At 38.7% G+C, this 13,261-nt stretch overlaps 1 protein-coding gene across 10 annotated transcripts in view; it reads right to left on the bottom strand.

The window, feature by feature from the left end:
• Ehbp1 (EH domain binding protein 1) overlaps window positions 1-12,960 on the bottom strand; it is a 321,489-nt gene extending 308,529 nt beyond the window's left edge. For 8 of the 10 annotated variants that reach the window (XM_063229490.1, XM_063229495.1, XM_063229493.1 and 5 more), the window contains exons 1-2: window positions 12,431-12,615; window positions 11,199-11,595 (exon numbers count right to left, since the gene is read on the bottom strand). In XM_063229490.1, the coding sequence (XP_063085560.1) occupies window positions 11,199-11,302 (104 nt within the window). In that variant the 5' untranslated portion in view covers window positions 11,303-11,595; window positions 12,431-12,615. Of the gene's footprint in view, window positions 1-11,198; window positions 11,596-12,430; window positions 12,616-12,742; window positions 12,800-12,838 lie in introns of those variants that run through there. The other 2 variants (XM_063229491.1, XM_063229492.1) reach the window with 2 other exon arrangements.
• Window positions 12,961-13,261: the final 301 nt, after the last annotated feature.

Below are 13,261 nucleotides of genomic sequence, written 5' to 3'. Positions count from 1 at the left end.
AAAATAAATCATAAATATCATAAATAGGATACACACATATGATATGTTATTTTACTTAGGGAGAATTAAATTTTCTTAGCCCTGGATGTCATTGAAATAATTATTTAAAAAGAAATACAGTGGCCAGGCATCGTGGTACATATCTGTAATCCTAGCACTCTGAGGGGCTGAGGCAAAATTGTTGAGCCCAGCCTTAACAATTTAGCAACTCAGCAAGACTGTCTCAAAAATAAAAAGAAAAGTCTCAAGGTGTAGCTCAGTGTGATAGCTCTGCATCCAACCCCCAATACTACAAATACAGTAATAATTAAGAAAATAAAGTTATAAACCATATGAATTGATTTTGCTCTGAAAGCAAAACTATATAGTTTTCTCAAGGCAAAATACTGTCAAAACTTAGTTCATTTCAGCACACTGATTCTGAGGGCGGGCCACCTAGTTTACTCCTACCTCTCTGGTCACGCCAACTTCTATGTTAGTTCATTTTTTTTCTAATACATACTCTCAATATCCAGGTTACATGTTCAGTCTTCTTGCATTATTCTACCTCTTCTCCCTAGTTCTCTTCATCACTCACTGCTAAGATACTCATATAAAGTAACAGCAATTGGTAACTTAACTGACTGCTTATTAAAAGTTAGATATTGCTCAAATCCAATGACAGTAAACCTTTTAGAGCTTTCAAACATAACAAACAGCCAGCTGCAGCATATGGGCCATAAATTAACCACCACAGCAACCTTTTTACTGGTTTTACTTCATTTCATCACTCAACAACTAGAAGTATTATTGTCTTCATTTTGAAATAAGGTACTGATGTAACTTATCCAAGGTAACACGGTCATAAAATATAACCTTTGTACACACACAGACCTGAATGCTCCCCAGAGTTGCTCTGAAGTTTCTTTCTACCATGCTGGAGCAGGAACAGTGATTCTGTGTACAATTAAAGTAAGACTAAAAGTTTAAAGACTGGCACAGAGAAATCAGAAAGGTACTAGACTAGAGTTTTAAAATGCTAGCTCCAAGTAACTCCAAGGATCAGAGCAGAAGTCAACAAACTTTTACTTAAAGGACCAAATAATATTTTAAACTTTGCAGTTATTTAATGCAACTGATCATTATTTAATTCTTCCATTATAATGTAAAAGTAATCACAGACAATATAAACATGAGTATACACAGTGGTATTCTAGTAAAACTTTATTTACAACACAGGCACCTTGGACCAGCCTAGAGTTTGACAACACTTGATGAGGCGTACTTAGCCATTTGTGGAAGAAGTAATCATGATATAAACATAACAACCAATTACCAACAAAGAGGCTCCACCATGTTCCTTAAAGAGCCTACAACTGAATTTAATAAATATGTTTCTTCAGGTGAAATAAACATTTAAAATCTGGATAAAACATTAAATGTAACGATTTCAATTTTTTTAAAAGATTAGTAGATATTAAGATAAAGTTATAAACAAGTTTATACTAATTTAGTATTTGCTAAAATTAAACATCTTTCACAATTTTCAACACAGAAGACTACACTATTTTGTTTCAAAGAAGAAGGTATTCAAAATAACTTCAAACCAACCTCCAAAAAAAGCAAGCCTAAAAAACAGGGAACAATACCACTTTTAAATTTTCTTTTTACAGTCATCTATCCTTTTGTCTCATTTTTCTCTCACACATTAAAGATTTTAGCATCTAACTGCTGGTGGGGGTTGGTTTGAGACAGGGTCTTGCTATGCAGTTCAGGCTGGCCTTAGGCTCACTTTGTAGCCCAGGCTGGTCTCAAACTTGCCATGATCCTTCTGTCTCGGTATCCCAATTGTTGGAATTATAGGAGTGTACCATCATGCCAGCTTAACTCCCTGTCTTAAACATTTCTCTTTCCAATATTCTTGGCAACTTCAAGAGCCATATAATCTATCCCATTTCTCATCATCTAAATTCCTTGACTACTCTTCCATTCCAAAACACTTTTCTTTCTCAACCACCAACTGTCACAGTAATACACTAATTGCTATAGTCTCTAATGAGGGATGGGAATACCTGGAAGGTGGAAAAAATAAAGCACTTAAATATTTTTTTAAATTTACTTAAATAAAAAAAAATAAAAAAATAAAACTAAGGCTGGGTGTGGTGACACAGGCTGAGGCAAAAGTCCAAGGCCAGCCTAGACTATATAGCAAGACTCTGTTTCAAAAAAACCAAAAAGAAAGAAAGAAAACAAACTAAGGTACTCATATTTATTGTATTAACTAAAAGTTTATCGGTACGTGTGCTCATTTTTAAAAACTAATTAGTATATATGCTCCAAGAAGCCCACCACCTGTATCTGTAGCTAATATTCACCACATCCTCCAGAAGCACTCAGCTCACTCTGACTTTCCCAGGCAATCTCTCTGGCTCATTCCCTCTGCCATCAGAGTCCCAAAAATGTTTAACATCTTTCAAATCTGTGAATCATGATCTTCATCACTTTTTCACTGACAATCCCACCTTTCATGTTCTTAGCTTCCTCTTTTTCTAGTGCACCACTACAACCACGCCTGGTCACTTCCTCTCAACTTTCTTGGCGCTGTCTTCCTCAGTTACACATCCGTGACAAAGCTCACACCTGGTCAAAGCCAACTCTGCCCATTCTATGCCTGTATGCAATCACTGAACATAGCAGGCTTAAAATATACAAACTTGTTGCTTACATTTTACTCTAAATTTATGGCCGCAACTTTTTTTAAAGTCTTTAGTACCATCAGCAGTTCTTTTACATTTCCTTACTCAATCCATTCTCAGCCTAACAATTTCAAACCTTTTTTCCCTTCAATACTTCAACAACTCTGTCATCTCTTTCTCCACCCACAGCCTCTCTTCTGAGGAAACAGCAACCAATAGAACATTAACATTCTCCCCCACAAAATCTACCCAACTACATGTTCTCTACCCATTATTATAGCTTTTTTTTAGCAAGTATCCTTGCTCTACTTAAATTCGACTTTTCAACATGTGTCCTTGATCTTTTCCTCTTTGCCTCAAACGTTTTCTTCCAAGAGAACTTCCATTACCATACATCATGAGGTTTTCCTTCTCTAGCAATCATTTCCATCAGCATTTAAACGTGCTGTAAATTCAGCCATGAAAAAAATACATCCACCTTGAATTTTTCGGTTACTACCTAGTTGTCTATTTCCTATCAAAACTCTTACAACAATCCCCTGCATGCACTGGATCTATTTTGTTTCCTCTAACCTAATCCATTAAGGTTTTCATCCCCAGTATTTCTCTGAAACCACTCTTCAAGGACATCGGCTCTTAGCCAGGCATAGTGGCACATGCGAATAATTCTGGCATTCAAGAGGCTTAGGTAGGAGGATGAGAGTCAAGGCCAACCCAGGTTACAAAGTGAGTTCAAAGCTAGCCTGAGAGGGGAAGAAAACAATTAACCAGGTAGCAAGCACTCCCTGCAAACCAGAGCCATGCGCGGGCTGGCACTAGCAGAGGGACAGGCAGACTCAGCCTTCCCTGTGAGTCAGTGCCATTTGCAGACTGCTGGGGAAACAGAACAAGAATTCACCAAGAATCAAGCCCTCCCTCAAACCAACACCATGTGTGGACTGCTGCCTCCCAGGACAATAGTCAGATCCCACCCTTTCCCTGTGAGACTGTGTCATTTGTGGACTGCAGGGGAAGAGGATAAGTAACCAAGAAGCAAGCCCTTCCTGTGAACCAGTGCCATGTGCACTGGAGACAGTCAGACCCCAGCCACCTCTGGTTCATGGGCTGGGAAACAAGAGCCAATTGCCCCACCACCACCACCCTAACCAACCAGCTGATCCGGAGAAACACAGGCTGCAATGATAACTACCGAGGTTAAATGCAATTTGGTGCTTATAGTGTTTGGTGTTTCACTGACGCAGCAGGTCTAGGGACAGTGGTCTGATCATCTATGCAGAGGATAACAGTTCACAGTGTGGCATCTATGGGGGATCTCCTTCTGAAGGTGGTAACCATTGTTAATTCCCTATTATCTTGTTTTGAAGTCCTGTATCACTTTCATTGTCTTGTCAGGTTGGGTTTGTTTTGTTTGATTTTATTATATCTAATTGCATGCGTAGCTATTTCAGAGATAACTAGATAGATTATGGTAGCCATCTGAATTTACTATTGTGTTGCTTTGAAGTCCTCCATTGCATTCATTGTTTTGTTTTTATTGGTTCTATTGTTTTGTTTCGTTTGATTTTTACTGTGTCTGAAAGCATCTAAAGCAGCCATTCTAAAGACAACAAGAGGCATTATAGGTAACCACTGTTGATTTCAAATTGTTTTGAAGTCCTGTGTCACTTACATTCGTTTGTTTTGATTGGCTTCATTCTGTTTTACTTTGCTTGCTTTAATTCTAAAATAAAATTTTAAAATATTAAAAAAAAAAAAGAAAGAAAGAAAAAGCTAGCTTGAACTACACAGGAGATTCTGTCTCAAAACGCAAAGACATCAGCCCTTTTTACCTTACCAAATCTAATAGTCTTCTTGCTCAATCTCTCAGTAGTATATAATAAAGCTAAACACTCTTCTTGACTTATGTTTTGTCCTCTGCTTCTTTCTAAACCTAGGGTCTTCACATTATATACATTCCTCAGGCTTTCTTTTAATTTTTGAGTCAGGCTGTAAGATGCCAGAGTTAGGCTTGACCTTCCTGTCCTCCTGCCCTAGCTTTCCAAAATGCTGGGATTACAAGTATATGGCGCGGGGGTGGGGATTTAGCTCAGTGGCATAAGCACAAGCCTAGTAAGTGCAAGCTCATGAGTTCAATCCCCGATACCAAAAAAATAAAAAAAACAAGTATATGGCACCAAGCTCAGCTAACAGTTTCTGGAAAACACATATCCTCCTCTTTACCTCACTATGCTAGTTTTCGATCTTCTTTGCTGGTTCCTCTGTATGCTAAAGTATCTCAAAGTTCAATCCTCTTCTCAGCCTATGTGAAAGCCACAGCAAATTTCCCACAGTCCCATGATTATAAATACTACCTATTTAGAGGTTCCTGTCTCTTTCCTTCCCTGAGCAAGACTTTTATAATTAACGGCTTAATTAAAATGTCCATCTGGATGTTCTAGTTCTAAAGTTTAAGAAAAACAAAACAGAACTCTCAAATTCTCCCTCACACCATATCTTTTGCTACTGTCAGTATTCTACCATTTTTGTAATCAATATTACACTCATCTGGTTACTCAGGCCAAAACCGTTAGTCATTACTGATCCACCTCTTTAGATCATATTAATCCATCCATAAGTTCTGCCAACTACACTTTTATTTTCCATTTCGTTTTTTTACATGTCAAAATTCACTGAACTATACACTTAAAATGTATATATTTTATTTTATTTTACTGCAAGTTGTAAGTTATATATCAATACAATGTATTAGTGGTAGTGGCTGGTGTACAGGTAAATGTTACCTACACAATCTAACTATTTCTCATAAACCATTTTGCTTCTTAAGACTGTGACAACTGCTTCTTAACTGGAAACTGCTTCCTCTTTTATTAATGACAATTCACATTCCAAAGTACTCAATGTTTTAAGAACATAAATTAGATTATTTAACTCCCCGGATCAAATCCCTCCAATGGCTTCCCATCACACTCCAAATCCGAGGCCCTCACTCTGACTTCAAGGTCCCACAATATCTGGTCCCAACCCATCACTCAGACCTCACCTCTTAACACTTTACTGCTTATTCATGGTGGTCAAACTCAATGAAAAATTTGAAAACCAAACATATTTTTCCTGTAAGAAATATTGGAGACCTGACAAGAGCAAAGTTCTGAGTTCAATTCCCAGTACAAAAAAAAAAAAGAAAGAAAAAACAAATAATTGGTTCTGTACCCCAAAAATTATAGTTATAAATTCATTTTTCCAGGACTTTAACAAATTTTGAAATGATTTAGCTCTTTTGTGGTTCTCAGAGTTTTCCTGTTAGCTTTACTGCTAGGATCACTAACTTTCTTTGGAGCCACAGTTGTGATACTTCACACAAATACAGTGGAAAAAAAAAAAAAAACCAAGATAAAAGCACAGTGACAAATGTTGTAAAATACTAAGAGAAGCACTAGATGTTATCTGGGAGAGAGCTGTGCTTATACTAAACGTCATCAATGTATGATTTACTCTTGGCCAGTATAGATTTGGTTAAATCAGACTTTCAGTTCAGCCGTTGAGAAAAGTCAAGCAGATTTTTTTTTGAAGTCTGCTATCTATTAGTGTAAAGTTCAAGCTTGGAGTTGTTCTACAACCAAAGTATCACTGTTATTTTTTTTTCCTGTTTCTTTTTAAAATGTTATTTCAAAAGTTTATTATACTAAGTCTCACATAACTCTGTATTACTCTATTAGTCAAGAGAAATGCTTGCTTAAGCCACCCAAACAACTGGATCTGAAATGAACTTTTTAATACAATTGGCTTCATACAAATTCAAGTGAACACTATAAAATGCTTGCAGCATTCTAATGTTCAGTTAGAAAACTGAATTAGGATCCATTATGGACAACTGGAAACATTACACTAAGGAGTTGATCTTTTATCTAACAGGCCAACAAAGCGAAGTTAAAACAGTAGGAAAAACCACTTGTTTTATTTTTCAAATCCTGAGGTCACAGAGTTTGTGAAAATATGTGGAACAACAGAGAAAATGCGTGGAACAATGGAGCAAATGTCCTTACATTCAGGGACATATAAATATTCACCTTTCTGTAGTACTAAAGTTTGTTTTGCTTTGTTTGCTTTGGTTACTGGGAATTGAACTCAGGACCTTGTGCTTGCCAGGCAGGTGCTATGCCAATGAACTATAACACTGACATACCACTAAAGTTTTGAGCCATGTGATTTTAATTACTTATTTAAAATTTAAATTATAATTAAACTTTTTTTTTTTTTGGTACCAGGGATCAAACTCACAACCTCATGCTTGCTAGGCAGGCGCTTATGCTGCTGAACTGAATCCCTGGCCCTAACTAAACGTATTTTAAACAAAAAGAATTCTTACATGAAATCCACAATAGAAATAAATTCATGATCTTTGGGAAATTTTTATAGTATTTTGAATACTACTAGTCTTTCTACTATAACTAAAAATTAAATGAGATAAATAAAAACAGATAATATATGTTCATAAATATACGTAATGGAGAAACATATACCCTCATACATACTAGCTCATAACACATATTAGAGAACTCTTACTAGAATTTAATTTCAGTTAGCATTATAACCAAAACTTGTTAGCTTTCAAGCAGTTTCCTTAAACCTATGTATAATCTCTTGAGGGGACAACAATAAGAACAGGAAATAAAAACTCCTGTCAGTCACCAAATTCACTATTGCCTCTTTATGTGGCAATCCCAGAAAGAATCAGGTAATGGAACTGAAGAACTAATAAGCAATAACGATCAGCCAGGGTAAAGGCAAAGTACTGTAAATAAGAATAAAGAGAAGAACCTTAAGAAAAGAAAAACCTCAAATCTCTAGCCTACAGTATTGACCCTTTGACAAAGGTACTGACTTTGTGCATGGCCTAGACCTGCAAAAAAACAATAAATGAGCTCCTTAAACCCATACCGTCATCTGTTATTTTTTTAGGTACAGCCTCAAACCTTCACAACTATCAAAAAAAAGAATACGGGCAGTGTTTCTCCTCTCCCTAGCCACAGAAATAACCCATCTTCTCTTGCCACTTTGATCCCACTACCCTCTTCCACCAACACACCGTAACCTTCCTGAATCCCGGCCTATCTACTACCTTCAGTCCCTTGCACTTCAAATTCATTCAGAAGTCAGGGTATTTTTCAAGCACTTTATCTTTGAATCAAAAATGGATACTTGGTAGGTATTTTAAAACACTTCTTCATAAACTTCAACAGCTACTATGGATCTTGTAAAACACTCTCCTACTCAGGTGTTGCAAATGATCCCAGTTGTCAGAAAAAAACAAGTAAGTTCTTAAAGGGAACAGCACTTATATACATGTTACCTCTAAGGGCCTAACTGCAATGGAAATCTATTTTCTCATCTTCTCAATACTTGCAACATACATACCTTCATGGTATACTAATCTCTCTTCTATTTTTGAATCATAATCTCTAAATTTTGTTTTCCTTTTATTTTCGCATACCCCAAAGTAATATCTACAATGTCAAAGTATCTAACAGAAAACATTGTTACTATACATTCAAACTTGTTTCTATTTTCATATTTTTTATATAGGTTCTAACTGAGCACATACACAAACAATAATTTAAGATCAAAAGCTGGGCGTGATGGTACACTCTTGTAATACCAGCACTCTGAGGGCTGATGCAGGAGAATCACTGCACGTTTGAAGCACTTGGAGCTACACAATGAGTTCAAGGCAAATCTGAACTACACAGCGAGACCCTGTCTCAAAAAAAAAAAAAAAAATCAAAATGAGAAATGAAAAGAAAAACGTTTAACCCCACAATAGGATATAAGTACGGAAATTCAGCCTAATTGAAACTATCACAAGGACCCTAAACAAAGGCAAAAAGAATATTAACTAAAAATCATTACAACTAATTTTAGTATAATATTTATTATAATAAAAATACTGTAAAGCTCTACTTAAGGATCCTCTTACAAATAAAATTCCTGCATGTCAAACAGGTATGTTATTCTTTAGGGAGCATCACCTTGTATGCTTTAAGCTATATTTTCAAATGAAAGTAAAGAAAAAATTTAAAATATTTAGAACTATATGTATGAAAATTGTAGGAGAATGTTCAAATGCTTCTAGCATTAAATCCACATCTTATCATAAGCTCTAACTTAACAGGTATGCTAAAGGTAATTAAGTCACCTATTCAACTCCAATCAAGTTAGATATTGCTGCTTTCACCTTGAGAAAAATCGACAATAACCTAGATACTATTCAAGGGGAGAAAAATGTCCAGAGATGTTGCAAACTGTGACAAGCAAACTGATTTTTTCAGTGAGGGATAACCTTGTGTTCTATTCCCTTTAAGAAAAGAGATTCAAATTTAACTATATAGATGATGCTCTCAGTCAGTATATTACCAAGTTAAGAAATACTTTAATAAGGAAACTCACCTGTTCCTTTTCTTGCTTAGTAGTGCACCCAGCCTTCCAAGGCAGAAACTTGGATGCCAACCTAAACTTCCTTCTCCCTGTTCCCATTCTTCCTAGATCCTCAATAGAAACGACAATTACGTCCGACTCCTTTTTTCTAATTGCTCCTTCAGCCAGTTCTTGCTATTGCCCAAGCCACTGCTTGACCCAAGCTATTTTCCCACCTTCTCTATTGCCAACAACTACCTTAACATCAATGTCTCCAGTCACCCTTTCCACTGTGATCCTTCCTCCATACTGCTGCCATGGTGATTTTCCATTAGCAAACCTAGAGTCTCTTCAGCTCAAAACTTCTCACTACACCCATCACCCACAGAATAAATCCTAAGTCGTTTGCAGTAGTACATAACTTTCCATGATTTGAATCTTGCCTGCCTCTCAATCTCTATATCCCACTGCAGTCCCCTGACCCTACACTGTAAGCCCCATCAATATTAATCTACATTGATGGTACTGCCAACAAACCTCATGTTATTTAAAGCTTCCTTTCGCATCAATCACTACTTCAGTCTAGAACATCCTTTACTTCTTCGTGTTTGGCATCCTGACAACTACTATAAATCTTTAAAACTCAGATCCCCAGAAGCCATCTCAACACCCCAGCCCCTACCCTTATTACCAATGTTTGGCTGTCATTCTCTCTGCCAACTCTGAATATAATAATGGCATTTATTGGGCATTTACTATATCCCTGATACAATTACCAGCATTTTGTATGTATTAATTCACTTAATCTTCAAAGTAACCATCCCACGAAGTAAAACCATTATTACTCTTTTGTCTATGGAAATTGAATTACAGAACTAACCTCTCAAGGATACCTATGAATAAACACATCAATATCTCTACATTATACGTATTTAGTTACTGCGCTTACTGCAGTAATTTTATTTACATGGTTGTCCTTAGCCTGGACTATAAGCTCCTTGAGGGTAAGGACTGTCACATTTGACTGTAAATCACTAACACACAATACAAAGTATGTAGTCAGTGCATGCATTTCTTGAATTGATTTTAAAACATTTTTTTAAAAAACACAAAAGCATTTAAAAACTAGTTTCCAAATAAATATTAAAATATATTACAGGAGTCCTAGAATGAATCAAACATTTTTTCCTCTAATAAAAAATGTCATTATAGACATGAGATTACAATCCTTGTGAACAATGAGATGAACTTACTTTGCATTACTATTGCTTAATTAATGCTATAAATCAAAACCCAAAAGATCATTTGCTTAAGATTAACTTTCTTCACTAAGAATTGTTGTGGTTACTCATTCAGAGTAGTGAAAAGAAAGCCCTAAATTTATTTTGCTCAAGTGAAAAGAAGTAAATCACAGAGCACCACTACTAAATATTTCCTTAAATCTGGCCAAGAAACATCTATTATACAATTAAAAAAAAATACAGTTGCCTAAGGATGTAACAAGAGTAAGGTTATGAGGACTGGCATTCCATTACTCAAATAATGAAAAAGTCTATCTTAAGTAAAGAAAAATATAAAAACAAAAACAGTGCAAAATTACTATCATTACTAACATATAGTATATAGGCGTCTATATTAAAAATGTATTAAAACATATACATGTTATATTAAAACATATGCATATATTTATACTATCTCAATGGCCATTCTTTGCTTTTACAATTATATAAAAACTTAGGCTGAAGATGTAGCTCAGTAATAGAGTGCTTGCCTAGCATTTGTGAGGCCCTGAGTTTGATCCCCAGCACTACAAAAAAAAATTTTTTTAATAAAATTATGAAAATCAAAATTATTCTAACTAACGATAAATGACCTGAAGACCAAACCTAGTGTATTTAGTGTGCTTTCAATTACTGTCCTGCCCTTCTGAAGTTCAATACTTAAAAGCCACAGAGACAGCACAACAGCAACAGTCACACCATAGTACTTGTCAGAGTAATCTGCACCCCACCCATCTTCTACACACTTTTGCACTACCAAGGTAAATCTGCTATTTAGAGACTCATAGTTTAGGCCACAGCACAGCAAACTCTACTCTGTGGCAAATCTTACCATTTCTTTGTACACTCAACCATCAGCTCCTGGTAGGAGGCCACAAACTGAAACTTGGATGCATGTTTTCCCACACGCTGCAGTCTCTTCCAAACTGAAGCCATGATGATGGATTAATAAACTGGAACAGTTCTGGGTTAACAACACAGCAACTTTAATAAAGCAGAGGATCCAAAGCAAAAGAGCTTTGCATGTATGTCTGTACTTCACAAAAACTCAATTACAACTTGAAATGATGTTCATAAGTCTTCTCCCCGTTTCACAGGGTAAATCCCATCTTAGATGAAGGACCCAGTCAAGAACAGTATGATACACATGACAGGATGAGTAAGAGGAGGTTCCCTCATGGAGCCATCACCATTCCACCTCGGGGGTATATGACTCGTACTCTGGAGTACTGAAAAAGAAAACAAAGACAAAAAGAGAAAGAATATGAGAGAAGCATGAAAAATGACTAACCACCCATTTTAGATAATGCTGCAACAGACAATCCCAGTTCTCTGCATGTTTTTCAAACAATGAAACAAAACACTGACCTCAAAAGCCGGTAACTTCAGGGATGCAAGGTATCAAGGAAGACTTACAATTCATACCAAAGACATGGAGCAACATATCAGGTAATCAGCATCAACAACAATCTATGAGAGGCGCCAGCAGGGCCCTAAGGTACACTCCTAGCATCCCAGAAAGGCAAGCAGAGCGGGAAAGTCTAGGGATGCTGTATAATGTTCACCACCAGTCAGAAAGAGTAGAGTATTTTTAAATAAACTTTGTTTTTCAACCGATAATTAACAGCTTCGAGTCCTGGAATATATGCTTGGAACAAACTAGGGAACGAGGAGAAATGCTGTTGTTCAGTTAGACAGAAATGGATGAGCAATGAAGAGTGGAGGGAAATCTGAAGGCACAGGGAGGGCAATGTCCCGGCTCCAGGCCACTTGGCTCCCTCTTCACCTTAGCTGCCAAACCAGAGGGAAATGGAAACTCCTGCCTGGGCTAGAGCAGTGACCAGCCTAGCAAGTGGACGGTGCGGGTGCGGTACATCCCTGCCTCATCCTCAGGGAGCAGCTGCCAGAACCTCGTCTCCTCACACACGGAGCCCAGATCCCTGGCCGCCAGCACAGGCAGGCAGTGGCCCACCACGGTCCCTGTCACCCAGGAACGCCAAAAGAGCCCAGCCCGATCCCGGCGCCCGGCCCCGCCGCTCGCCCACTCCCGCCTCCTCCTCACACCTCTAATCCCGCTGCAGGGCTGAGTCTGGCCCGGTTCCCTCCTCAGAGCCGCTTCTCCGTCGCCGCCGCAGCAGCAGCCGCCGCCGCCGCCACCGAGTCCTCCATCCCCTCCGGAGCCACATGGAACAGCCGCGCCAGCCGCGGCGCTCTTGGAAGCCGGGGTCTACAACCCCTCAGGTCGAGGGCGCCCCTCCGCCCGCCCCCTCCCTGACGGATAGTCCAGCAACCGTCCCCCACCCTGCCGAACCCTGCCGGAGCCGCCACTCAGCGCCCACGACCCCCTCCCCCGCCTTCCTCCACCACCATCATTACCTCCCCCGCCGCACCTCTCACACTAACCCTACCCACGGCGGCTCAACCTCCGTCCACCCAACCGCCATTGGCCGGGCCCCCGCGCGCCCCACCCACCTCGGCGGCCGGGCCTTCGAGCAGCCGAAGCATTTCATTAGTAGATTTGCATGCCTATCACGAAGGCTCCACCCCCCATTTCGCAGGGTGTTTTTCCCGCAGCCGGAACGCAGCGCAAGGTCTACCCTTCTTTAAAAAAACTGGAAGCCACTAAGGACGATCCCGCCCATTCTTTTGATTGGCTGAGAATTAGAAGCGGTGGGCGGGAGAAGTAGGCTGTGTTTATAGTAAACTGGAAGGTGATTGCAGAAGCTGGCTGTCGATCAAAGGCGCCACTGGGAGACCGGGTTTCTGCGTCCTGACAGTGCTAGCAGAGCTGGGAGCCAGTGTAGCTGTTGGGTTGTCCTTTGGCTGCTGTGGTGTTCTCTCTTGCGTTCTCTTAACCTCACCTAGAACCTGAGCGCACCCCCTCCGCCACCACTA

This window comes from Cavia porcellus, unplaced genomic scaffold (genome assembly GCF_034190915.1).
Source record: "Cavia porcellus strain 051 isolate PalLab524CR breed Dunkin Hartley unplaced genomic scaffold, mCavPor4.1 scaffold_18, whole genome shotgun sequence".
Lineage (NCBI taxonomy): Eukaryota > Metazoa > Chordata > Mammalia > Rodentia > Caviidae > Cavia > Cavia porcellus.
Note: the sequence above shows the minus strand (reverse complement) of the source record. Positions and strands in the feature narration are given on the sequence as shown.